Source organism: Labrus bergylta, chromosome 3 (genome assembly GCF_963930695.1).
Source record: "Labrus bergylta chromosome 3, fLabBer1.1, whole genome shotgun sequence".
In the NCBI taxonomy this organism is placed as follows: Eukaryota; Metazoa; Chordata; class Actinopteri; order Labriformes; family Labridae; genus Labrus; species Labrus bergylta.
In genome coordinates, this window is record NC_089197.1 from 33,775,535 (window position 1) to 33,803,491 (window position 27,957).

General features: G+C 39.1%; 3 protein-coding genes across 4 annotated transcripts; 2 read left to right on the forward strand and 1 right to left on the reverse strand.

Annotated features, from left to right (window-relative positions):
• Window positions 1-754: 754 nt before the first annotated feature.
• slc7a6 (solute carrier family 7 member 6) lies at window positions 755-8,920 on the forward strand. 2 transcript variants are annotated; one of them, XM_020631455.3, is made up of 10 exons: window positions 755-856; window positions 4,042-4,616; window positions 4,935-5,060; window positions 5,205-5,349; window positions 5,452-5,575; window positions 5,655-5,758; window positions 5,870-5,966; window positions 6,843-6,992; window positions 7,523-7,706; window positions 7,812-8,920. In XM_020631455.3, the coding sequence occupies exons 2-10, from the start codon at window positions 4,127-4,129 to the stop codon at window positions 7,877-7,879; spliced, it is 1,488 nt and encodes a 495-aa protein (XP_020487111.2). In that variant the 5' UTR covers window positions 755-856; window positions 4,042-4,126; the 3' UTR covers window positions 7,880-8,920. The 2 variants fall into 2 exon arrangements, with proteins under 2 accessions (XP_020487111.2, XP_065809251.1); XM_065953179.1 differs by lacking the exon at window positions 755-856 and adding an exon at window positions 1,843-2,013.
• Window positions 8,921-10,861: 1,941 nt separating this feature from the next.
• Window positions 10,862-17,883, reverse strand: slc7a6os (solute carrier family 7 member 6 opposite strand). The gene is made up of 5 exons (XM_020631553.3): window positions 17,635-17,883; window positions 16,060-16,389; window positions 14,122-14,328; window positions 13,357-13,486; window positions 10,862-12,177 (listed from the first exon to the last, which is right to left on the reverse strand). Exons 1-5 carry the CDS (start codon window positions 17,821-17,823, stop codon window positions 12,050-12,052), a joined length of 984 nt encoding a protein of 327 aa, XP_020487209.1. The 5' UTR covers window positions 17,824-17,883; the 3' UTR covers window positions 10,862-12,049.
• Window positions 17,884-20,742: 2,859 nt separating this feature from the next.
• On the forward strand, window positions 20,743-27,901 carry snrpa1 (small nuclear ribonucleoprotein polypeptide A'). Its single transcript, XM_020631556.3, has 9 exons — window positions 20,743-20,931; window positions 21,970-22,117; window positions 23,597-23,675; window positions 24,001-24,047; window positions 24,333-24,435; window positions 25,645-25,724; window positions 26,035-26,110; window positions 26,292-26,385; window positions 27,620-27,901. Exons 1-9 carry the CDS (start codon window positions 20,850-20,852, stop codon window positions 27,802-27,804), a joined length of 894 nt encoding a protein of 297 aa, XP_020487212.2. The 5' UTR covers window positions 20,743-20,849; the 3' UTR covers window positions 27,805-27,901.
• The last annotated feature ends 56 nt before the right edge of the window (window positions 27,902-27,957 follow it).

Sequence of the window (27,957 nt, forward strand, 5' to 3'; positions counted from 1 at the left end):
CTGATAACATGTCTACACTCCTGCACTTTAACTTATGTATCACTGATTGCACATCTCCCTATGTCAATACTGTCCATTTACAACTCTGTTTTTGCACATTTACATTTAATCTTTTCATATTTAAGACTAGTAATGCTAAGTTAAATCCTGGTTGTATATATTCCCATTCTTAGTTTTGATATTTTTAGTGCTTATTTACTTTGTATTTAATATTATATTGTGTTTAAATTTGCTAATATTGTGTGTTTGGATAACCTGCTGCTGTAGGGATCAATAAAGTAATTCTACTCTATTCTATTGTAAATGAATTTGAAGTAGAAACAGAAAAGTATTACTAATGGGTGAAGAGCCCAAGACAAATGTCTCACCTCGAGGGACAAATAAAGTTAATCTTAATATAATCTTTAATTAAAGGGTTTTTCAAGGCTTTGTTAAATGCACATAGTCCTGCTTTCTTATTTGTGAGTGTTTCAAAGAACATTTTCCTTTCATTCTCAGATTGGTGAATATTGGGTTTTGTTTTAGACCATTAGCATGAATGTAAAAGGAGAACGTTAAAAAAGGATAACCATGCTACTTCTGTCATTATAATTTTCATTAATACAGAGTAAAATATTTTTTTATATAAATTAATTTGAGTCCCACATAACATTTCATACATATGTTCAATATTCAACCCAAATCATTACAAATTAATTGAGAAAAGATGCTGCCTGTAGTTTTTACGTCAGCAGCTTCCCGGGACGTCACCAGCCGAGCAGCCAGTTGTTTAATGCTGCCGCTGATGCGTTTGAGGACGGACACCGAGTTGGCTGGCTGTCAAAACCCGAGCAGAGAGGAGGTAAACCAGCACCAGGTAAGACCGGGAAATGTCATTAACAACAGTCTGTTTTGCTAACGCGAGATAATATGTGTCATTGTTAGGGGAACAAACAAACACGGAATAAGAGAGAGGGGACAAAAGGGAAGTCAGGTCTGTGCTGTCAGCAGATGTAGCGGCAAGCTAACAGCAGAGATGTTACCGGAAGTGAGGATGTTCACATTCAAAATGAAAGCCAGAAAAAACAGATTTATTACAAAAATGATGAGCAATATGTATCAGAAACAGAAGCAGGGTCATTTTAAGGAGGTGACATTTCTGGTTTTGGTTGCCTCCATTAGGATTCAGATGAACTATGAGAAGTTTGCAGGTCGAGAAAACCGGACAATAACTTTATTGAATTTTTGCAAAATAGGTGTGTTGTTTTTAAGAGGTTATCACGCCGTTTATTGGGCTACAACTAGCAAGTGTATAAAAGCAAACTTGTATATTGTCATTGTTTTGCATTTGCCAGAAGCTGTATCTGTAGAAGCAGCGACCACTCAAACGCATCTCCAACATATCTGCACACATGGATACCTCATTTACAGAATCAGACACTGAAAGCTATTCCACAGATTTTACTAACATACGACTTCTCACCTTGGTGACTTCTCCTGTGAAATGTCAGGTCACCAGAACCTCTGACAAACCTGCCCTATGCACTGAAATCCTTCAACATGTGTGAATTCTCACCTGCTTCTTCAAAGAGCTTTTCTTAGTGAATGATGGTTTTTCACCTGTTTCAGTTCTTATGTGATATTTCAGGTTTGTCCTCTGAAATAATCTTTTTTGTGTGCTTTTGTTGCCCTTAAAGCCCCCTTTGTGAGATATGTTACTATGGCTAATGCAAATATACTTGACTTGGTAAAGGTAAGAGACTGACGGAAATAGAGAAAATAAAGTTGATGCGACTGTTGCTTTATTTTGAAAAGTGAAGCGGATGGGAGGTCGGTCATGCTGTGTAGCTTGATGCCGGTGTTTCCGGGGATGCTTTGAAACGCTTTGTTCATGATCACGTTTATATTATTGTGACACACATTAGCACTCATGTTACAGACCTATCATCGCATCAGAGAATAGACGGATCCCAACTTGAAATATCTCATGGTGGACTACTACACAAGAAGATACTACTCATAATACTTTAACAGGCAGGTGGTGTGTGTTTTGTGTTTGACACAAATTTGGAGAAAAAGATGAATGAATAGAAACCTTGATATAATTATAATGATCTCCTTAAACAGATTGTTTTAAGACTAGAGCTTGTCTCTATTACTAAGGGAATCGAAAACTACTGTAAAACTGGCTTGCAGCCTCAGATGATAACGGTCTGACATGCACAATTATAAGAAAATGTGAATAACGCTTTTCAAAATCTCACAAGTCTGGGAAACTTAAAGTTAAAAATATAGAAATCTGAAGTGGTCGAGGAGAGTAATCATGACAGAGGCGCTGGGCTTATTTCAAACCCAGAACATCACAACCTTATGAAATCACTTCAGACCTTTGTGACCTTTACACACCCAAGTGAGCAGTTAACAAGGTTTTCTGAGCTTGTAAGTGATTTTTTTAAGAGTGTTAAGCAGCCTACCATCAAATCAAGGTTAAGGATTATTGCAGCAGAGCTATACAACTATAACTGAGTTGAATATATTTGTTTTTTATTCCTGGCTATAGCATTTGAACATGAAGTATCAGGGTGTACTAGTACATCACTCCTGACATCTCCTTCACGATTGTTAACTGAGCTTTATGAGACTTGACGCACTTCACAGTCTGACACACGAGTTCACACACTGACATAGAGAATCACACCTGCAAACCACTCCAGCTGATCGTGTGGATGAATGTGTAGGAGGAAACTGCTGTGTTGCTCTCCATATGCCTGTTGTTGTTGTTGTTATGAGATCGTAGTGAGTCACTGACGGTCTGTGATCATCAGAAAAGCAGGAGGTGTTTAGTGGGTGAGTTTGCTTTGAGTTCATTCACTGATATGAAACCGTCTTCAGACTTTTTACAACACATCCATTTGATCCTTTTAACATAAATGAACCGAGTGAACTAATGACCACTGATTCTGCTACTTTATCATTCTAAGAGAAAATGACCCTACTTCTTAGTATATTATTTATACTTTTTTTTTTCTCATTGGTGTCAATAGTCAGTGTTGAGGCTTGCCCCTTCTAAATGACATGGGGGGGGAAATTATGTTGCTATTTCAAGGGAAGTAAAGAAGTAGGCTAGATATTCCTTAAGGTGTGGCTTCCTGTGATTGTTGTTAAAATGTTGCTGTCGGTGTTTTCTGCTCTCTCTCAGTTTTTAAAAGTTACTATCAAGCCTCTCCACCTGAAGCTCACCTGTTGTGATAACTGAACCTATAGGGATTACACTAAACGACGTTACAAAGCAGCAGGCAGGTGAGAGTGAGTAACCATGGTGACTGTCTGTCTGTCAATCAACAATGTCCCGCCCCCTCTATGAATTAAACTCTTCTGTCAGTAAAACTTACTTTGATCATGTGTCACAGAATGAACACATTCTGTATTATGTTTGATTATATATAAACTAAACTAAAGTTAGTCCAATGATGTCATAAAAAACAACAAAGTCTGCAGAGCCTGTATGAAGCTCCAGCTGGAGGAACTCTGCAGGGCTAAATAAAACAGAAACACAAGAACTTGAAGTCTACATGTTTTTAAATGAATGCATCACTGCGTGAAAATGTTCCTGATGAACATAAAAAGAGGACACATAACTCAATCATCATTTCAAAGTGGTGAGGAAAACCTTCAAATTGTGCATAAATATTGATCAAATTGAGGGAAAGACATTTCTGTTGCTAAAGATGTTCTGGGTGAGACCTCCAGACCTCCTACAAAGATTTTCAAATAGTTTTTGTGCATTTAAAAACATTGTACAGGGAAATACGTTTGGTTGAACTGGTCAGTAACTTACAAATTAGTCTAAAGAACAGTATGAAAAAAATCGTGATAAAATTGTGATCAGGATTTTGCCAAAAAAAAATTGTGATATGATATTTTTCCCATATCGCCCACCTCTACTTATTCATCCCATGTCCTAATATCTAGTCCAAAGAAAATTGTAACACAAGATTCTCTTTTTGGCATTAAAGTTTCTCTTTTTCTTGACCAAAAATGACATCCAAATCTGTTGGGCAGGTTGTTGCCAGAGAGGGACGGGGGGCCTTTAGCGTCCACTTGCTTGTCCTAGGCTGCTGCTGGTTCAGCCCTAAGACGAAACAACATGGCCGACAATGAAGAATCCAAGAAGAACGACGGCAGTGCTGGTCACACGTCCCAATTCCTGGAGCCGCCCAAAGAGAGCATGCAGCTCAAGAAGGAGATCTCGTTGCTCAACGGAGTCAGCCTGATCGTAGGAAACATGATCGGCTCGGGCATCTTTGTCTCTCCAAAGGGTGTGCTCTTCTACAGCGCCTCCTACGGGCTGTCGCTGGTCATCTGGGCCATCGGGGGCTTGTTCTCTGTAGTGGGGGCCCTTTGCTACGCTGAGCTGGGCACCACCATCACCAAATCGGGGGCATCTTATGCTTACATCCTGGAATCATTCGGGGGCTTCATCGCTTTCATTCGTCTGTGGACGTCTTTGCTGATTATTGAGCCGACTAGCCAGGCGGTCATCGCAATCACATTCGCTAACTACCTGGTGCAGCCTCTCTTCCCGACCTGTGAACCCCCATATGTTGCCTCCAGGCTCATCGCTGCAGCCTGTATATGTAAGTACAAGAGCTTGTATGATATGTATGCTGGATGATATTATCGAGCTGGCCAATCACAGTATCCACATTTATGTAATTTCAAATGTGTTCTAATACTTAATTTAATGAAACATCTAAAGCAGATACAAGTGCTGGGGTACATTCAGTAATGGTGTCGTCCCTTTGTATGTGTAGCAGAGCAAGAAGGGACTTCATAGTTTTGAAATATTCTCAGCTTTTCGGACGTGCTCGGTGTCCCCTGTAGTTATTTTATCAGGAGTAAAACATTTATCCAGTAAAGTCTGTGATACCCCCCCTGTCTCTCTCTCTCCACAGGCTTACTGACATTCATCAACTCTGCCTATGTGAAGTGGGGCACCCGTGTGCAGGACATCTTCACCTACGCCAAGGTGGCCGCCCTCATCGTCATCATCATCAGTGGGATCGTCAAGCTGTGCCAGGGTAAGTGTGAGGTCACACTACATTTCTCATTGAAAGACCTTCTGTGAGCTCGTTTAGTCGAGTCATTTCACTTTTCTGATACATCATGGGCTTAAACTGCTCGATGGCAAGTTTGTGTCCTTAATTGTTTGTACTCCATTTCAGGCTACACCACCAACTTTGAATCATCCTTTCAGGGATCGTCTACAGACCCTGGGGACATTGCTCTGGCGCTCTACTCTGCGCTCTTCTCCTACTCCGGCTGGGACACCCTTAACTTTGTAACAGAGGAGATAAGGAATCCTGAAAGGTATTTTCTTTTCTGTTTTTCCTTTTTCATTACAAAGTGTATAAAGCAGAAGCAGCAGGTCAGAATACTTGAATGAGCCTGTTAATGATCTTGATGTTTCAGGAACCTGCCGCTGGCCATCGCCATCTCTATGCCCATCGTCACCATCATCTACATCCTCACCAACGTGGCTTACTATGCTGTTCTGGATGTTAGTGCCATACTGGCCAGCGATGCAGTGGCAGTGGTAAATAAAGTAGCTGTACGCCCTTTTGGACACAAGATGCACATATTGCAGCGGTTAAATCGGTTTCTGTCTGCTGTAGACTTTTGCAGATCATACTCTCGGCGTGATGAGCTGGATCATCCCCATCGCTGTGGCTCTGTCCTGCTACGGAGGCCTCAACGCCTCCATTATAGCGGCATCTAGGTGCTTATCCTGTTCATTCTCATTTTCTCTGGCTCTGGTTGTGCTTACTTAATATGAGCTGTATAAAAGTTATTTTATTTCTTTCATGTAATCCATGTTTGTTGTGTCCAGGTTGTTCTTCGTTGGCTCTCGTGAGGGTCACCTTCCAGACGCTCTGTCCATGATTCACATTCAAAGATTCACTCCCATCCCTGCTCTCCTCTTCAATGTACGGAAATGTATCTATAGCCCTTTTCAGACTGCTTTTTTTGCCGCAAAAATTCCGTACCTGAGCTCATCTGTCATCACGTCTTTGTATATTCATACTGACTCCGCAATGGCGTAATATTGGTGTCCCAGTCTGTGAATTCACATTGTGTTTCAGAAGCACAGCACAGCTAGAGCTGCCTCACTGGCTCCTCTGATACAGTACTCACTCCTGTAACACCTCTCTTACTACTTCCAAAGATGGTACATTACGCCTCTGAAACATTCAAATTAAAGACGCAAACGTCACAGGGGCGTAAAGTCTGAATAGAGCTAATGACGTAAATGTTAGAAGAGGAGATACAGGAAATGTTACTTTACAGTTGTTACAGTGGTTATGATAGTGACTAGAGGTGGGGAAAAAATCATTTTATGAAAGAAATTCGAGATTCTTATCCTCTGAGGTTTAAATTGATTCATAACTTTCAGAAATCGATTTTTTCTGTTTGGCTAATCAGTCACACCCTGCTAAATGCTAAGGCTAGCTCTTTAACTCAAATGCCAAATGCAGCAGAAATTCAGCCGGTCTCACAGATGACTGGAGTAGATCCTGAAGCATGTACTCATTCAAAAGTAGATTCTGAATCGAAAATAGATTCTGAATCGAATCGTGACCCCAAGAATTTGAAATCGAATCGAATTGTGAGACACCCAAAGATTCCCAGCCCTGATAGTGACTATGCTAAATTTATTTTCCATTCTAAAAAAAACATAGGATTAAAGTTTAAGTTAAACCAAAGAGGTGACAATAATGCAGTCCTTTTCTTCTATAGACGTTTTTTTTAACAGTTTCTCCCTCACTGTCTCTCCTCTGTCCTCTCTCCTGTCCTCTGTGCAGTGCGTGATGTCACTGATCTACCTCACAGTGGAGGATGTCTTCCAGCTCATCAACTACTACAGCTTTAGTTACTGGTTCTTCATGGGTCTGTCCATCGCCGGGCAGATCTACCTCCGCTGGAAGGAGCCTGACAGACCCAGACCGCTCAAGGTAAGACCAGATAAACATTCCTGTGTTTTCCTCAGCACCAATCCATTTATTCATTATTTGCTAAATGAATACATTGGATTAACATAAAACATCTTTAAAATAACTATGTCCATATTTATATTGTCTATGTCAACAAGTCAAATAAAAGCTCCTTACAGAAAAAATCATTTGATCAAGCTTCAAATAAAAATGAATGAAAAGAGGAATAGATAACTATTAGACCATCATTAACAATCATGTAATAACAACATTACTCTTTCTGATGTCAGTTTCATAAATGAGATGCATTTAGTGGTTTATTAAAAGTCCTTGTTGTGTTTTGGAATAAGTAACACATTTCTACACTCACTGAGAAAACAGTTTATACTTCTTTATCCAGTTGACTGTAAACATTTTAATGAACTGACCAGGTCAAACATTTATCACATAGAAGTCACATAATGGAAGCAAAGATCATTTTAATGAAATATGAAGAATGTTTTTAGTTGTGTGTTGAGCTCTCAGTCTGCCTCCTGATTTCCCTCCTGCAGCTGACCTTGGTGTACCCGGTCATCTTCTGCCTGTGCACGATCTTCCTGGTGGCCGTTCCCCTCTACAGCGACACCATCAATTCTCTGATTGGCATCGGCATCGCCCTGTCGGGGGTTCCTGTCTACTTCATGGGTGTCCATCTGCCAGTGTCCAAACGACCACCTATCATCACCAAGCTGCTACGTGAGTCGCCCTACACATCGTCCAGCATCACAACAACAGGGACACACGTATTGTTTTTTAAAATAGTGATGACTGAGCAGGCTAACATGTTGTCTCTTCCTGCAGGTTCTCTGACTCACCTCACTCAGTTCACCTGCTTCTGTGTACTCACAGAGCTGGACAAAAGTGAATAAATCCAAAACGTCTCTGCTTCCTCACAGCTGACAGTCACCAGGGGAAACAAGAAGAAGAAGAAAATCTACTGTGAAAAAAAAGGACTTTGTCCCTCTTATTAAACTGTAACTGACTTGTTTACAACACTGAAATGCTGCCACATGATGCACAGACACCTGCAGATTTATCCCAGGTTTCAATGACTTTCACCTGTCAACATGCCGTACGTTTGATTCCTTCATCACACTCTTTAATGACCTCAACTATGAATGATTTGCCTTTTTTGTCCATCATTTAGTTGTATCTATATATAGATATATATATACTTTGTAAATAAGATGTGCCTGTGAGATTTGACAGGAGCTGCACACGACCACAGGGACCTGATAATGATGCAGAGCGATGAATTAGAAATTAAAAACAATATTATATGCAGTATGTGTGAGTGAGCTGAAAAACCGTCTGATACCACCCTGAAGGATCTGTCATGTTTAAGTTCTGGAATGGAAAAGGGAATCAAACATATTTATGAAATATATTGTGTGTGTGTGTGAAGCTATGAGAAGATTTATCATCCCGACAGTTTCATCGACTTTAAGTGCCGTGCGTTCAGTGTTTTGTTTATGTGTTTTTTTCTTCTTCAATTTAACTTTGGTTTCTTTTTCTTTGTTTTGTTTTTTTCATTTAATGTATTTAACAACTTTTTGTAAACATTTGAAGCACTTCCAAAACCGATTTTCCCGTTCGGTTATGTTTGCTTTGAACTGTGTGGCACTAAATCTGTTTTTACAACGTGCTGTAGTAAAGACACTGACAGATGTTCTGACTCAGCAACAGCTGGGCTCAACATAGCAAGTCAGGCATCAGCTGCAGTGCTCTGTCTTCAAGTCCAGTTGATTGTTTGACATTTGCACATCTTCTCTTCTCGATTGTTTCATGTGAAGAACTCTTACAACACAGTGTATTTAAGAATCCATGTTTTTTAATTTCACAATAACTGAGTCTCTGCAGTCAATGAAATCTTTTTCAACACATTGGGAATAAAAGTGAAATCTATTTGAGTCTTTGCTTAGTGCTTTTGTCACAAATCTCAGAAACACACTGGTCTATTTCGATATTGTGTCATGTAATCCAGGGGGAAGTTAAAAAGGGGAAACTGCAGCTTTGATGTGGGTGAATAAATTATACATTTTTGAAATATGAAATAAGTGACTCGTTTTCCGCAGCACATGCAGTTAAGTAGACTGAGACTATATGGTGTCAATGAAAAGGTTTCTTTTCATCAAATGTGTCTACTTGTCCTCTTGTTTATGTTTGTGTTGAAGTGGTTTGTAGGAACTCAGAGAAGCACTTCCTTAATCCTGGATGGGAAAGTAAATTACTGAACAAAAAAGTGAGTCACAAGATTTTATACTTGTGCAAAAAAACTTAAAAAAAGGGATCTTTTTAGGATCTTGCAGTCAACATGTTACTGACCTACCTCGTCTCAGGACACGCTTTGTGCTACAAAACTTATACATATTATCTTGATTTTTTGGGTTAATCTTAAATGGCTCAGTAAATGAACAGGCTATGTGGCTGAGGGGCATTGAGTGGGTACACTGAGGAGGGGGGGGGAGGGGGGAGGGGGGAGGGGGGGGGTTGGGTCAAGTACTCAGGCCATGTATTCTAAAACCAACAAAAAAGAGAGACTGAACATTATGGAGCCTCTAAGGGGACATGGACAAAAAAAAACAATAGTTTAAATTTTCTTAAGGTTACAGTGTACACCAGAAAGAACCTCCTGAGAACATTCCTGTGTTCACAAGAAGCAGGATGGTTTTGCTATAAACATTCTTGTCCTCATTTTAGAGTAAACAAGTTAGTTCCTGGTATATCTCCTGGTTCCATGAACTTAATATTTGTTTCATGTTCATTATAATTTTAGGGGGGTTTTAAATTAAAAAAAATAGTATTTTAAGGAACACTGTATAAGTTGTAGTTTGATAATCAGGTAGTGAATGTATTTTTCTGAAGGATACATCGCCCAGGGATAATCACTCACAGTCTAAACCAGTGGTTCCCAAAGTGGGTGTCGCGAGATGCCTTCCATAAAAAATTTAAATATTTCAAAGTGCATTAGTATATCTTTTTACCCATTTTTGTAAATATACAAAAAGTAGTCCAATGTCATATAAGACAGTGTCATTAAGTGAAATTAATGTGTACATTTTTTATTGTTTTTAGGCTGTTTTATTATTTTGTGTTCCTAGTTTTTGGATTGGTTTATTAGTGTGTGCGTGGCTGTCGCTACGTTATATATCTAACTAACCACCTTAAAGAACAGTGGGGGGTCCCAGTTTCTGTCACCCTTATTTTGGGGGTCACAACCTGAAAAGTTTGGGAACCCCTAGTCTATACTGTACTTGTTCTGTAGCCTTATACTCCATAAATAAAAGTATGAAGATGTAAAATATTGATAATGCTATATTTCAGTCTTACATCACCAGTGTACACGTTTGATGGACGAACCTCCATCACTTGTCACAAGTAAAAAGTGAGGCTGTGGAGTCACTTTTCTAAATACTGCAAATGTCTAGTAACAGGGCGACACAGGATAGTTATATAAAGACATGATGGTATTTGGTTTATAATTACGTTGTTTCTTATTCAAACATTAGGCTCACTTTTAGTATTCAAAATCAGTAAAATGTTTCTGTCAATGTTTCTAAAATATTTTTGAAGTTACTACATGAACTTTGAAGAGTACAGGCTGAAATTGTTACTCTACTTGAGCACTGTATCCAGGGAGACAGAAGGCTTGTGCATCTCCCTGCAAAATAATGTTGCAAAATAAAAGTCATATTTTGAAAACCAAGCAAGTTAAACTGTTATTTTAGCCCTGACACATTTGAGAGATAGAAATAATTTTCCAAATGTTTCGATCTTCATTATGGAGGTTCAACCTGTTTCATGTCTGACCTGATCATATGTGTAGGATGTGCATGATCATGTAAGACAAATTCACACAGATGTTTGAAGTTTATTTTCAAAGTTTTCTTTTTATACACATCTACATATTTACAAAAAGTTTCATTCAACAAGCATCCAAGAGAAACAATCAAAGAGGATTTCTAAACCACACATACAACAACGCTTATGTATCACACATCTCACATTATGCAAAAAAACCTTAAACATACACAAGTGTACCTACACACACACACACACACACACACACACACACACTACCATGCACAAAATGCAAACACCCTAAAATGCAAACACACGCAGCTTCAAGATGTCTCACTAACAGAAGTGTTAAAAGCACAAAGCATACCGGGCATATAACACTAATATGCAACATTTCTAACACACATTCACTTTGAACACAAACACCCACACACAAGTTCACTCCACCACAGTTAAAAAATAAAAAGACACTCTGGATCCAACTGGAAAGCACACCGCCTCCCTGACTCTGTATAGACGAGGGGAGAGAGAGTCCACTCTGAAAATCAAATATAATATCAAATACTAATGCAGGTTTAGACATTTATACTAAATTGTCCTTGTTAGCATATTGGGTTTGGGCTATATCCAACAGAGAAGCTAATCAGGCTAATCCGATTTTGCTGTTCAATATAAATTGTGTGTGTGTTTGGGGAGGGTGTCGACTATTTCTCTCATGTTTAACCTGTAAGAAAAAGGAAGTAACACCGACTGTTTTTAATCAAAGTTAAGTGTTCATTTACTGCTTTTAAATGCCAAGTAGGTTTCTTTAAGAGGAAGAGACCTCTGTGGAAAATTCTGCTCTAGTTTTAACCTTAAATGGACGATGACGGGCTCTGAACCTTAAAACATGCAGAGTACCCAGAGAAAGGTAAGCCGTAGTTCAGCTAGCAGCCGCTGTGATATTCACTGGCTATGAGCACTTATTAAAACTGATGTAATTTTTTAACATGAAACTACACCTTTCATTTGTTAAGTTTACAGCCTGTCATATTGTTCAAGCATTTATAAAAATAAAAAAAAAAGAAAAAAAAAAGCCGTCCCAGTTTCACTTAAATGTAATAAATTCTGATGAGTGTTCTGTTCCATGCTGATCTTGCAGACGTCTCCCCTCAGCTATACAGAGTGCTACGGAGCATGGTGTTTGTGAAAAGGGATGTTTGGAGGATACACTGACAGGTGTGGGTTAGGAGACCTGATCAATCTGAATCATATTTGTCCCCATCATCATCCTCCTCTTCACCCTGGCGGCCCAGCTCATGCAGCACCTCCCTTTGGTAGTGCTCCCAGCTCCTCCTGCTGTACGAGTGCTCCTCCTCCCAGTAACCTGTACACAGACGTACATGTAGAGTTATTCAAACAGTACATGTGGCTTTTTATAATTATGGAATGGCACATCCTGTTTCCAGGCACTGTGTGATGTCATGATAGTGTGTCCCTCAAGCCCTCACACACTACAGATCTGTCATCAATAAAGTCTGAGGGGGTCAGTGTTCAGGCTTTAGGATGGGGAATCAGATTAGGCGAGCGAGCAAAGAGAGAAAAACCTTTGTTTGTATGTTCTGTGTTAAAGTGTGAAAAATCCTCTTTTACAGTGTTGTTGAACATATATCTAGTAACCCGAGTGTCTACGACCCACACAATGTGAAATAAACCCATCCAGTCCTTTGTTTAAAACTTGCATAAATCTATATTTATACAGGGTCACAAACCTCCTCTGGTGCTTGATTCATGTTATATTTTGACCAAAGCACAGCACAGATGTTTCATTTAGACCACAGGGGACTGTTTGAAAAGGGGGCTGATATGTCCTCTTCAAAGCGTCCCTGGTATCTTGAAAGGTGCTATATTAATACAAGCTTTTATTATGAATATCATACAAGACTTGAACATGCACAGCCAGAATACATCACAACCATCTATTGTTGCTCACCACCGTCCTCTTTTTAAATAAGTTGGATTTGCGCTCGACACAAACATTAACACGGACACTTGTATAGTAAAAGTATCATCACACATTTTAGGCTGTGGATGTCCTGCTTATTTCCCCTCTTCTTTAAAGATATCCAGGATTACCGTGGACCAACTATTCAGGACGAAAATCTGGATTACTGATTTTTCAGGAAGAATCAAATCTTTAATGCATGAACATGAAGCTGACACGGTACCGTTACACTGTGGCTTTATTATGGGATAGATTATATAGTGCAGTGGAGGGGCTGCCCAACTTGGACCCTGACTTACGAAGGTGTGGCATAAAATGTTGTGCATACACACAAAGGACAATAATATACTGACCCTAAAAACAGTTATATACATTATGGTATCAATTTTAACTATGCACATAAAGTAAAAGGTATTATTTAAGCAACATGCTACAAACTGTCTTTGTTTTATGTTAGAGGAGATGAGTTTTGTCGAGCACTCTGACCTCATCCCCCTTGGTCTATATTCATTCTTCACCGTTACCGAGGCCAAACTGAGCCCTCGTCCGATCACTACGTACCACCATAGCGCTCCTCTCGGTCACTGTCTGCGTCACTTCCTTCATCTGGGTAGTCATTCCTCCAGTTGCCTTCCTCGTTTTCATCGTCTTCATCTTCATACACCTCCTCCTCATGAACCACATCAGGCACCTTTAGACAAATAAATTACCATTTATCTGACAGCCAGTCATCGCTTGTTTACTATGCTCAGACGACTGAGTGTGAAAATAACAAGTCATGCGATCATGGTGATAAAAATGCAGCAACCCTTGTTGTTAAAGACACAGACCTGAAATCAATCTGTTACACTACCCTGAGCACTTTCAAACAAGCAAGACACGTTTGAATAAGTCCCTGTAATGTTACCCTAAACTAAAAGTGCCACATATATGAGAGACTGTTTTGAATACTTTTCCCATGTAGATTTTCAGGAGGCTTCTGTATGATGTTCTCATATGTTACATCAGACCAGCAACAACTTCATAGAGTGATAAAAAAAAAAAAAAAAAAAAGTGCCTGATCCAGTGTCACTTCCTTGAGTTAATTAAGCAAACATAAACAAGACAGCACGGTTAATTAGAGCAGGTAGAGATCTGTAACAGTCAGGATCATCTGTGCACCAACACACCCTTCTGGATATATTTAAATCCAAAATCCCTGTTTGATCTCAGACCCCTTGTCCCCCCCCCCCCCTCCCCTCCCCACTATAGACTTCACCCATGTCTTCATTCACTCACTCAGAGTTCAGCACTCATTCATCTGTCCGTCCATCCATCCACACACACCAGTTCTCCCTCATCGGCGTAGGCCCTGACAGACAGGATGTCCTGGATCCAGCCCGGTGTGACCGTCTCCTGGTAGTAAAGGTCATAGACGTAGTCGACCTCCTGCTCCTGTTGGTCCTCTCCGAGTCTCTCTCCAGATATGCTCAGATGTTCCCGCAGCATCTTCATGTTGTTACACAGGATCACTTCTGGATCTGAGGACAGCATCTACAATTTTTTTTTTTTTTTTTTAAAAAAGCAGGAAACACAAAATAGAATATGTGAATGTGATAAGGGGGGGGTAAGCATGGTGTTATGGCAAACTGATGGGGGGCTCCCTCAAAGGGGTATGTGCAACTTTTTGATCCAGAAGATGTCGCCCTTAAGCACCAGTATTAAACCAAAACAAGCACGCTATGTGGCGACACCTCCGCTTTTCTGAAACCTTCCGCTCTCCTCCAGCGGCACACCTCCAAACCCCCCTCCACTCGCTTTCACACAAAGGATTTATGAATAACGCCCAATTTCCACATACACGGCCCGTCAGCGCCATGCACTACGCCGTAGTTTGCTGCCGCTCTACTCAATCAATGTGTTTCGACAGCAAGCGCTGCGGTCTGTCTCGAGAGCGTTCCACCAGCGCCACTACGCTCTGCTGCTCCGTTTGAAATAGATGCAAGCGTATTTTCGACAGGAGTACACGGCAGGTTAACGTCAAGCTGGACCGAAAGTCAGACATGGAAATGCACAGAGCATCTGGTCAATTTCAAAATAAAACAATATACAGAATCACGATTGATTCTTATGTTAGGCAGTTTGTGGGGATTGGGGGTAAGACAGACCATATTCAAGGCTTTCTGTGATTTTTTCACACTTAAATATAATATAAATCAAGTATATCCTCTGAAAATAACTCTGTGAGTCATGACTGTCTACAATGGGTGTAACACCCGAGTCCCACTGTCTGTGATGTTTTCAGAGTTTTCAGAGTCCCATCTTCACTTTGTTTCCATCGCCAGGACGGCCGGCTGACTCCTCCCCTCGTGTATAAAAGTTGTTTAATTGAGGGACTAGAGAAAAGAAGAATAACATACTGTACTCACTGCTTAACTGTGTTTCTAGATCACGCTCATTTCAGGTAAATTTACATGCAGTGTGAAGATACCAGCATAATAAAGATCACTAGCATTAGCATGCTAACACAACAATGCAGCACGAGTTGTTTTAGTTTCATGCTGGTGCTCAAGGGTGACATCTGCTGGATCAAAAAAAAAATTGCTTATTAAGCGCAAGCGGTGGACAAATTTGTCCTTTGCTCGAGCTGCAATCACCTGTGGCCTGCATTGTTGTGTTAGCAGGCTAATGTTAGCACACTTAGCTTCACATTGCACATAAATTGACACGGAATGACTGAGATTTAAACACACTTACATGACACCCAAATTAGCAGTGAAGAACCCAAGAACATGCAGTTGAGGTACCAAGGACAAGTTTTCCACCCTAAATCATATTCTAACACTTTATTTTAAAATATTTATAGTGATCAAGTTTTGGAGCTTTGTTGAGTCTTTTTAATTTTTTTTTTACAGAATTGATCTACTCAGATTTTATATCAATGTTTTACTTCTTTAACCAGAGTCCCTGTCCTTCACTTCACCCTCTGTCTCATCAACCGAACCCGTTGACCTGCTGCTGGTTAGTAACAGAGTAACATGATACACATGCAAACACTGTACTTTAAAAAGCCAGGCTGAATGAACAGAAAAACAAGCCTAACTGAAACTTCACAACACCAAGCTTGACAGAGTAATAATATGCATTTAAGACGCACTGGTTTAGCAGAGTAGTTAGAGCATGCATACTTAGTGCAGTCTGGACTCTGAGTAGTGTGCATGTATTGATTCCTGGCATTACTCATCTCTTCGAGCTGAAAAATAAACAAATAAAAACTCCACTCACCTTGCCGGAAGGCTTGTCTTCCTGTTCTTCCTCTGCATCCTCATGTACAAGATCTACGACCTGGATTTCACCCAGACATGTTTTATGCTCTTTCACAGTCTCCTCTGCACCCTCTGGAGCATCAGTCTGGGGGTTTGGGTGCTCAGCTGGGCTTGACACCCCTGTACGCAGGTTTGACAGTATTCTGTAGCGTTCCTCCCTCCGTGTACTCCACTTTGTGCTCCTCAGGTCTCCAACTATCCGCTGCTTGCTCGCAGCAGAAGGGCGCAGTGGGTGGGCCATACGAGGCCGAGCCAGAGCCTGTCGGACCTGCGTCTGAACAGGAGCATCCTGGAGAGGAGATGACAAACTATCAGGCTCTACAATGATTTGAGAAATATAATGGTCTTCAATTCTTATGGGAACCAGATGTTTAAGGGAATTGTACACGATGCACCACACAAAAAAACAAATACATGTCAAATTTCTTCATTTTCAACTCCAATCGTCATTGAATCAACGCCTGATTTCTCAAAATGTCAAATTTAGCTGATACGCCTTAACTGTCTATTACTATCAAAATAAAAATAAAAAGTGAAAGTAGAACAATTAAAAGGTCTTGATTTCATCAAAACGGCTAATCATGGTATTATATTATTGTTACAGAGAACACAGACTGTATGTCCATAAAGATTCTGTGAGTATTCACATTGGTTATTCTGGTAAATATACGTGGAAATGTAAGTCGCCATGTCGTTTTAGAGGCCTAAAAAAAGTCACAGCTATGAGGGAAAAAAATGACTAAAGTATAAATAAATAAGTGTTGGGAGAAATGCATACAATAAAGTATAAATAAATACATCAATTAATATATTTATGTATTTCTGTGTCCATGTTGAACAAGGAAAAGTAAATATGTAAATTAAGTGAGCCGTCCTAACATTACTGAAGTAGGATCATAGACTGTAATTGGTCAATTTTGAAAAACAGACAGAAGCAAATTTACATATATACTTTTCATCTTACGACCTGGACACAGAAATAAATAGATGTGTAAATGTAAAAATACGGAAATAAATTAATAACTCAATTAATGTGGAAATGTATGCATTGATACATATATAACTGTAGAAATACGCTAATAAATGAATAAATACATGTAAAAATATATAAATAGCCTTTTTCATTAACAAAGTGTATTTATTATTTATTCATTGATGTATTATTTTCAACATTTATATATTTATTTATGCATTTATTTAATTATTTATACATTATTATATGCATTTCCCCCCACATTTATTTATACTTTTTTGTCATTTTGTCCTTCATACGTCACAGCTTCACTAAACGTCAATATAAAAGCTAACGCATGCTCAGGCTAATGTTTGAGTGCTACGCTAACAACAACTAGCTGAGTATGCGAGTCATTCACCCATCATTTAAATTACTAACTACGTCAAATTCATTTTGTCATCAGTCCGCCAATTTTAGTGACTCATCACATTTGTACCGAGAAGCTAAATGATGTTTATTTGCCGTTCTCCGCGTCAGCTGCGTAGCCGCTAGCCTGCTCTCCTCGGCCGGGCCTCTCACCTGCGTCGCGACGGTCGCCACGAGTTTGAAGACAGAGTTTTCGATCTCGGCCTCATTGGGCTCCGGTACCGTTTCTCCTGAGGTCTGGGACGGCTCTGGACGGATACGCTTACACGCCAGCAACAAGGCATCTGCGGGGTCGATCCCCCTTTTTCTCTTGACTCGGAGAATCGTCGTGTTTGGATCCATGTTTAACCTTCTGTCTGTCTGAGCGCGTCTGCTGCTCCGTCTGGCACAGAGAGGAGGGAAACAGGCAGAGCACTCACTCCGCCTTTATTCCCGGATACCACAAACGTCACACCATAGAGTCAATAAACATGATAACATGATTTATATACCAATAAAAGGAAATATACACGGACAAACAGACTAAAAAATAGCTTCTATCCCAGAGCTGTGGACAAACTACTCAACCCATAAACACCCCCACCCATAATAATAATAATTACCCAACTGCTGCTAACTGTTCAATATTACTTGTTTAATAACTTTGTAATTCACTGCTTTACAATTGTCTATTTATTTACTCAGTCACTGCACTTTAACTTCAACTGTCTATTTATTTATTTATTCATTGCACTAAAACTGTTTATTTACTCATCCAGTCACTGCACAATAATAACTGTATGTACTCTGTCACTGCACCATAACTTCACTTATTTGCACTATATCTCTATATTTATATTTGTTAAATTAATCAGTCACTGCACAATAATAACTGTATATATTATTTCAGTCACCACAACTGTCTATTTATTTTTTATTATTATCATTCATTCACTGAGCAGCAATTGCTGTGGCCACTTTTTACATACTTCTGTCATATCACCACAAATATATTTTTGTTGTTGTTTTTGTAAACGCTGCTGTTTAGGATTGCTGCTAACGAAGTTTTGTTGTGTCCTTGTATACAATGATAATAAAGATTCTATCTATCTATCTTAAGAAAGGTCATTATAACCACAGCACTGATGTGTCATAACAGTTGGAGTAAAGTTATCATGTCGCAGTTCCACAAACAAGTTTAAGCGGCCTCTTTTCATTGACCATTAGGCCTAAATTCTGATGTAGAAAAGCTAAGATTCTTTTAAAGTATTATAATAAAATAATTTTTATTTTTTTAAATTATCATTGTCATATTATAGTAGTAGTAGTAGGCTAGTGGCTCTAAAGTTGTTTTACATTGTCAATATATATTCCTCAACTAGGTAATTCTGCTTTTTTTAAGGTCAACCTTAAAGCTTGGTTCCCAATTGGTTTTAATATGTGTCGCAGCAGCAGAGAGGATAGAACCATTCTAAAAGTACGCAGACCATTATGTGAGTATCAGTTAGACAATGACACCAGTCATGGTTCAGTCATTCAGGACTTTGTTGTATGGTGTGAAGAATCCTTCCTCCTTTATTGACCTCTGAAGACCCCGTCCAGGCACAGGGAGTCACCACTACAAGAGTGTGTACAAACCTACAGATATCTTGGAACAATCAAAGGGGACACCATTGATGTTATGAGAAAACTGTCCATTCTTCCACATAAACAGAATTTTGATGACCTTATTCTGTCATGCTTGTATTGAATATTTCATTTTTTTGCTTGCTGTCATGGTTTAAGGAACCTCTCTCGTAAAAACAGAAACTGTCTAAATCAAATTGCACACATAGATTGCCTAAAGTACCATCCTGTAAAACCAAGTGGTACAAAAATACCTTTGTCCCAGCAGCCATCAGTGAGATAAACAAGTCATAACAATGCAGCAGCGATGCTGGAGGAGAAAAATGTAGTACTAGATTATTTAAATGAGGTGACACACCTCAAGGGGCTTATCCTCATATAATACATTTCAATCACATTTATTGAACTCAGCACATTTGATCTTGTTTTCACTGATGGCTCATTTTTATCTTGCTTTTACCTCCCACTGCACATTTGCTCAAACGTCCTAAAATATTTGACAAAGCACAGCACAGTACTTGTCGGGAAATACTGCAATGTTGAAAATAAGGACAGAAGGTCAAAGAATACACTCATTAGGGGAAGACAACTAACAAGGTGTTACAATCAATGACATGCAGCCAATAGAGTGAAGTGCGTTCTAGTTTAAAGGAGAAAAATGCATGACAGACAATAAATGATTGACAGATTTTTTTCAAGGGGACAATTACTGCAAAAACTCAACTCTAACTGTAGCCCATTTGACTGATTTATTGTCATAATATCTAATTACCCTTAGAATAAGCCACATTCACATGACAAATCTGAATACTATTTCAAGAAATTACAAGCAAAATAATAAGTCTTAAATTGCTTGTTGTGAGATAAAAAAATGCAAGCAAATTGTACTTGGTCAGATAGTTCATTTTATGAAATATAAATACATTTTGCTTGCTGCATTAGCAAATATTTTTACCCATTGCATCTACTGATTCTTGCTCATTATCTAAATGTATCAGGTAAATCTGGCTTATATCAAGGGTAATTATTAGATATTTTCACTTGAAATTCTATTTGGATTTTAGTTTTTTCAGTATTAGAAGTAATTCATGGGAAGCACTGTGGAAGGGGGTTAATGTATCTTTGCTTTCTTAAAGGTGACTATGATTAGAGAATTGGGGAATATTGGAAAATTGAAAACTGAATATGTCAGTAATGTGAATATATATTTGTTTACCTAATCAGTCACTGCAAAAATAATAACTGTATATATTCTTTTAGTCACCACAACTGTCTATTTATTTATTATTATTATCATTCATTCACTGAGCAGCAATTGCTGTGGACACTTTTTGCATATTTCTCTTTCATATCACCACAAATATATATTTGTTTTTTGTTTATTTTTGTTTTTGTAAACGCTGCTGTTTAGGATTGCTGCTGATGAAGTTTCGTTGTGTCCTTGTATACAATGATGATAAAGATTCTATCCATCTTAAATTATTATCTATCTTATCTATCTATTATCTATCTATTATCTAAATTGATTTGACTGCCGTAAAGCTCCAACAAAGGAGAAGATGTTCCCACACGTACACAGTAGGTGGCGGTAGAGTACCTTCAAGTTGACTGTCAACCCCTCTATACACGCATCCGGCATAAATCCGAAGAAGAAGTCACACTTCCGCTTTACGTGCTGAAGCGGGATAGTGTTGTAGGTCTGCGCTGCACGTTTTTCAGATACGAGATCTCTTTGTTGTTTAACGTCGCTTGTTGGCATCGACATGGTGAAGTTAACAGCGGAGCTGATCGAGCAGGCTGCTCAGTATACGAACCCTGTGAGAGACCGAGAGCTGGATCTACGAGGTTAGTTTTACATTCTGTAGTTAGCATTGTTAGCTCGCTGAGGCTAAACACGGGCCTCTACAGTAGCTGAACCCCAACCAATGTGTCGGGTTAGTATTCTGACTTTCTGATATGAACAGAAAACTTATTTTATTTGAATATTAAGTTACTACAAGGTTACATTTGCGTTGTCTGAAATTAGCTATAAAAAACTCTGGCAAGTATCTCCTGCAGCTCTGATAGTTTAGCTACATCCACTTTTAAGTAATGAAAGGTGGAGCGGAGCAGAGTTATGTTCAGGACGTTTTTATTACGTTTTTTGTGGACTGGCCAATTAGCTGTTAAGTCGTATAGCTTGCCATTATGGACTAGGAGTACATATGTCGGTAAAATAGAACAGATATTAACAGATTCCGCCTTCCCGGTGTTACGGTGTAAAGAGTGACCGTGTTAACTGGTGACTTTCAGCTGAACGCGGCTGTGGTTGTCGTAGTTACAGCAGATGTTGAAGACGGAAAGTGTCTTAAATGACTGACATTCTTGAGACATCAATGAGGATTTTTGACAACACAACAGATAACCATAAAGGCATCTGTTAGGACACTACTACAACCATAAACACATTTAACAGAAAGACACCAGTAACTTGTTAAACAGATACACACACTGATGTTTCTTCACCCTGTGATGCAGCAGATTTCATGATTATTTTGCTCATCTTTACACCGTAATTGTTGTTCTTGTCAGTGGTGTCTGGTGTTTTTTAAGAGTGTGATGTACTGTAGCTGTTTCTGGTTAAAAAGGGTCTTACCTTTACAAAGAAGTCCACCATTACCTGAAGAACTCTACTTGAGCAATTTAAAAGATTATTAGATACACTTTCAGACATAAAACAAGTAGGACTCATGATTATTCACTTTTTAACTTGTGTTTTGTGTACTCGTGATCGAATCCAAAGAAACCTACGTTGTCTTTGAAACAGTCCAACAGCAAATGATATCCAAATGTAAAGGAAACAAGTTCCTCCTCTCAGCATTCATGAACATGTTCATCCTACAGGTTATAAAATCCCAGTGCTTGAAAATCTGGGAGCGACCCTGGACCAGTTTGACACGGTGGACTTCTCTGATAACGAGATCAGAAAACTGGACGGTTTCCCGCTGCTCAAGAGACTGAAGACACTCCTGATGAACAACAACAGGATCTGGTGAGATTCAGCTCTAACAATTCATTTAAGACATGCAACATGACGTTTCAATATACGCTAACATTAGATACGTTTAACCATGACTGTGGCTCCACACAGTCAGCATGGGCTACATATTGTCAAAAAGCTAGCCCCTTACCTGAAGTGTGAATAAAGGTCAAGAGATGGACAGTGACAGAAAGGACTGGTTCTCACGACAGGGAAAACATGAGGCTGACGGGGTCAGCTCACCTACACACCGGTCTGCCGGGTTAACCGCAGCCTTGATTGCACTGGATGGCGTGCGATGGGCAGCGATGAGCCCAGGCTTTGTCTATGAGTTCAGTTTTTTGTGTTGTAGTTGACTTTTATAAAAGAAGATACAGGGCCGGTTCCAAACAAGTTTGTGGGTCGGCTGTCGAGTCTGGTAGCTTCAAGTCGGTGTTCATACTGGTCCTCTTTCCCCCCATGAAAACCCATCCACAGTAATTTACAAGAACGACCTTACTGTTCCCTATCATCTCTAACGTCTAACATATGGTTTATTTGAGTTGTTTCTGAATGCGGATGTCCCTGAACGTGCAAGAGCATGCTGGTTAAGAACATGTTGAATTTATCAACACTGAGTACCTGCCGTGGTGAATACAACTCTGATGTGCGCATGTTTGACAAATTCAGATTATTTTTGCACACATTTAGCATTTATTTGTAAGACAGAATCTAGGACCTTTTCTATGCTCTATTCTTTTAAATTACACCCCTGGACTCTGCACTCAAATCTTCAACCTCAAGATCTGTCACACATTTGGATTGGTGACTCTCTACACCTCTAAGAAAGGGAGCCCGACGGATTAATCGACCAGCCGATAATATCAGATGATATTAGCATATCTACTGAGTATCCACATCAGCTCATTTTATTGCAGAGTGCTGATATTGGATTTATTCACCAGTCAAATAACATTATATTTGAATGTCATTGTATAACTCTAGCATTTCTTTTGCACCAGTAGAGGGCGCTATTTACACTAAAACAAGCATTATCACTCTCCAAAGCAGTGATACTCAACCTGAGGCTCCTCATTTGGGACTAGCTGTGGCACTTTTAGGTCCTACTTGGAAAAAAATAAAGTAATTATTTAAAAAAGGGAAACATTGTCAGCAGAAATTGTTCTTTTGAGGGATCAACATAATACATCTGCATATCTATATCTGTCTCTACAGATCGAACATACATCAAAGAAATAAATCGGAAGAAATAACGGTATCAGATTTATTTTCCTCCTTGATATCAATATCGGTCGGCCCCACTAGGAAACATATATCCTAACCAGCAGTTTCTCTCAGACTGGGAAAGACACACAGTTCACTGACTCACTGAGCTGTATGGGCTGACTCATCATATCACATGTAGTAGTAGAACAAGTTAAAAATGTGTGGATTGTGGATTTGAAAGTGAATGAAAGCTGAATGTTTGTAATTGTGTGAACGTTTCTCCAGTCGTGTAGGTGAGAACCTGGAGCAGTCTCTACCCTGTTTGACTGAACTGATCCTGACCAACAACAACATCCAGGAGCTGGTGAGTAGATATCTCAATGTGACTATAGGAGAGGCTGAAGTTGAATCTGAAGTTATGAACACAGAAGAGAAAACATTCAGATCAGACCTGAATCATATATCAGCAGAAATCTGTTCTCTCTTTTATGTCAGTGTAAATATAATAAACATCTTTAAAATTTGAGTAAAGTTTACTGCACACACCTCCCAGGAGATCAGATATGTGACTTGTAGAGCTGCTCGTGTGTTTCCCTCTTGAAGTCCTTAAATCTGATGTGTCTGTGCTGATCTGAGTTTGATTAGTGAGGTCTTAACAGGTGGGAATATGTTGTTATGTTTGTGTGCAGGGAGACCTGGACCCACTGGCCACTGTGAAGACCCTCACTCTCCTCAGGTAAGCTGGTTATGACATCATAAGTGATCTGTATGAAAGGCACACTGGTTTCTAAATGAACATTCATACAGAGAGCGACTCAAAGTGCCTGAGAGCTAGAAACAAAACTTTAGGAACATTAGAGAGCATTAAAAGACAATTTATCAAAAAATAACACGTGAAAATATCAAGAAAGAAATGTGACATAAAACAGAATTTAGTAAAAAAAAAGAAGGTCTAAGAATACATCATATATAAAAATCCATAAATGTGAACATGTACATGTATTAAACATGTGAATTTCAGTTTGTTAAGAAACCCGGTGACGAACAAGAAGCATTACAGGCTCTACATGATCAACAAAATCCCACAGATCCGTGTGCTGGACTTCCAGAAGGTAAAACAAAAGGTAAGTAAAAAAAAAAAAAAAAAAGATTTATATCAGTTTAATATCCTGTATGACTGGGAGTCATGGATATGTGTTAGAGATGGAAGCTTAAACACAAGTCTGAACTCTGATTGAACCCTAATGCTATGAGGGGTGGAAGTCCCAACAAATGAAAACAGTTAATATTTATGTGAAGGGAAAAATCAAACTAACTAACCAAAGAAGAAGAAAGCAGTGGTGTGAGGTGACACAACAGAAGAGTTACAGACTGAACAAAAACCATCTGATTTACTTCTAGACTGTACAGTCTTTGATTTTACTGAACACTGTTAATTAAAATGAAAAGTTCAACCATCGTGTTACTGAACCGGTTAGTTTGTTTACGGTCATTTCCATTAAGTGTTAAACCTGGTTTATACTTCCATGTTGAATCTAAGCTGGAGGTTCACTGTAGGTTTGTGTAGCTCTGTACCGTCACAGAAGCTGGGTGATTTGATGCACTTTACATCACTGATTTGATAATAAAATGTATGATACTTCCACTCCTCATATAAAACATCTCAAAGGTTATTAAAGTGTGATTCAGGTATTTTTTTTTTACACCTGACCCTATTGATTACTTTCTGGGTCTAATTGACAAATAGACAGGAAAGTTATGGAGGGGGAATAAGACAATTAAAGCAGCTGGAAAACAGAAACTCCTGTTTCCTTTGCGGTAAACTGACTGTATTTATCATAAGTGCTTGACTGTTTCAATCAATCAATTTTTATTTGTATAGTGTCAACTCATAACAAGTATTATCTCGAGACACTTTACAAAAAGAGTAAGGTATTTTACCTAAAATACCTTACTCTTTGTCTTTTAACATTACAAAAGGGCAGGTAAAAAGACCGTAGTCTGTGTTATGTTACAAAGAAATGTAATGTTTAAAATAAGTCATCTTTTTTGCCAAGAAGGTCTATCTCTGTATGGATCTGTAATGTTGTCAGACGAGAATAACAATCTGAGCCTGTCTGATTAAAAACAACACTTTTAAGTGGACACAGTCAGTCACAGCCCGTTCTGAAGGAATCACTGGTCAGGTGAAAAAAATACCTGAATCAGTCTTTTGAGTTTATCTCCCTGAGAACATCTAATTGACTTGTTTTCAAGCAGTTCAAGGCAAGGCATGAGGATCACAGTGTGTTTATAATAAGCATGTTCTCTTTAACTGTGTGGTATCATCATAGGAACGCCAGGAGGCGGAGAAAATGTTCAAAGGGAAACGTGGCGCTCAACTTGCAAAGGATATTGCCAAGCGAACGAAAACGTAAGATGAAAGTCCACGATGGACAGCAGCTCCTCAGAAACACTGGATCCTGACTGCTGATCGGTTTAATCTGTCTCTACTCTTATGATCTACTCTGATCCCAGCTAATGTAACACATGAACACAGCGTCTATAGGTCATGCATCTATGAGACAGCCTTTAAACATGTGGAGCCACAGTGTTGCTCAGGACTGCTGTCCGTGGACATGTATCAGTTTATGGAGCAAAGAACAGATACTACACTGGTTAAGAGGTCGCACAGAGGAGCATGTGTGTTTCTGGAGGTCTAAACAGGGTGCCTTTTGTTTCAGGTTCACTCCTGGAGTGCCAGCACAGCTGGAGAAGAAGAAAACGGGGCCGTCTCAGGCTGACGTGGAAGCTATCAAGGTGTGTGTCTGACAATCTGAACATAAAATCTAATCTGCAGTGTCTACATAGAAACAGGAGGTGTTCATCTTCCTCTACCTGGGCTGGATGGATTAATTATTTTACCGTGGAGATGAAGCATTGACCAGGAGAATGTGATGTCATCCGAGTTAACAGTTTATACATTGTGTGTGTGTTTCAGAATGCCATTGCTAATGCCTCGTCATTGGCCGAGGTGGAGAGGTTAAAGGGGATGCTGCAGGCCGGTCAGATCCCAGGACGAGACCTGAGGGAAGGTCAGTACTGATCCCACACTAACCCTGGTCTCTGATGGAGATACAATAATGTATTCTAACACGTTCTGTATTAATGACTGTCAGTCAGATTTGTTTTCTAAATGTTGGTTACACAAAGTTTTAACCACCTTTTTTATAATAAACTTACAAACAACTAACAAAGATTTAAAAATATCTATATATATTTTTTAAATTGATATAATAATAAATAGAATCACAAATTGTATTTTAGTTTATGTTAACGCTGCTTAATGTGCAGTTTAAATGTAGTGACAGTGTTGGCAGCTGGAGCTCAACATGATGACATATTTAGTTCTGATAATAGAGATATGAAGCAAAAGGACTACTAATGAGAAATGACACAAAAGTATCAATACAAATGTGTCCACTCTGTCTTTCTATTGCAGATGAAACACAAGTGGTTTATCTTTAACAGCCAAAAAAAAATAAGTATAAGTTACAATAAGTATAAGTATTTCAGCATCATTTTCTTAGTTTCATACCGACCCGGTTTATTCTTTTGAGTAATGTTGTTTCTGATTTATTTAAACTCAATCTGGTGAAAGAAGCATCTTCTCTGTTTTTGTTTTTCTCTTGCGCTATGACCTAGACAGACTCAGAGGGCAGAACAAACACCTAGCTGTGGGTGTGTCACTCACCTGGGGGAGGGGCTACTGCCCTTTGTGATGTCACTAAGGGGAAATCTCCAATGGCCTTACATTTTCTGAAAAGTGGAGCAGCCAAAAGACAAAGAGGATGGACTTTTCTCATGATTGGGGGCTTTGTAGACAGAATTAGTGTTAGTCAAAAACATGGTAACGTGTATTTTGTATAATACGGGACCTTCAATAAGATATTTAATTGATATTTGTTATTTAAGTGATTGATGGAATCAAACCGCTCTGGAGCCTTAAACAAAAGAACTTCAGGTCTTCTGTCATATGTTTAACCAAAAGCTTCAGGGAGAGAGAAGAGGGGTGGTGTTGAAGATGGTGTATGTGTTAAGGGTTATACATGTTCTTTTATCACCATAAACACACTTCATGTATTTTCACTCAGTCCTATGTACTCTCTCATACTGCTGCAAATACTCATCATATCACAAGGTGTGGACGAGTCTGCTCCTAGACCTCTACCCATGAAACATGTCTGATCTGTGTAAATGTTAGCTTTGATTTCTCACTGACATCATTTAAACTTGATATTAATCGATTGATGTTTGTTTTTCAATCAGGTCCAGCTGGAGTGGAGGAAGAAGAGGAGGAGGAGGAGGAAGAAGAGGGAGAAGAAGAAGGAGGAGAGGATGTGGTTTCCCAGACTGAGGATCAGATGACTGGAGGAGAGGAGAGGGATGATGGAGATGAAGATGAAGAGGGGGATGAAGACATGGATGTGGAGGCTCATGTGAATGGATCCTGAGAACCCTCAAAGCCTTTCTGTTATTTTATTTCTATGTTGTTTGACGGAGGATGTTTTTTTTTTTGTAAATTGACACACATTAAAGTGATTTCTTATACTGCTGAGTGAGTTTTCTTTTTTTTTTAAATTAGAATAGACGTTTATTCACATAAG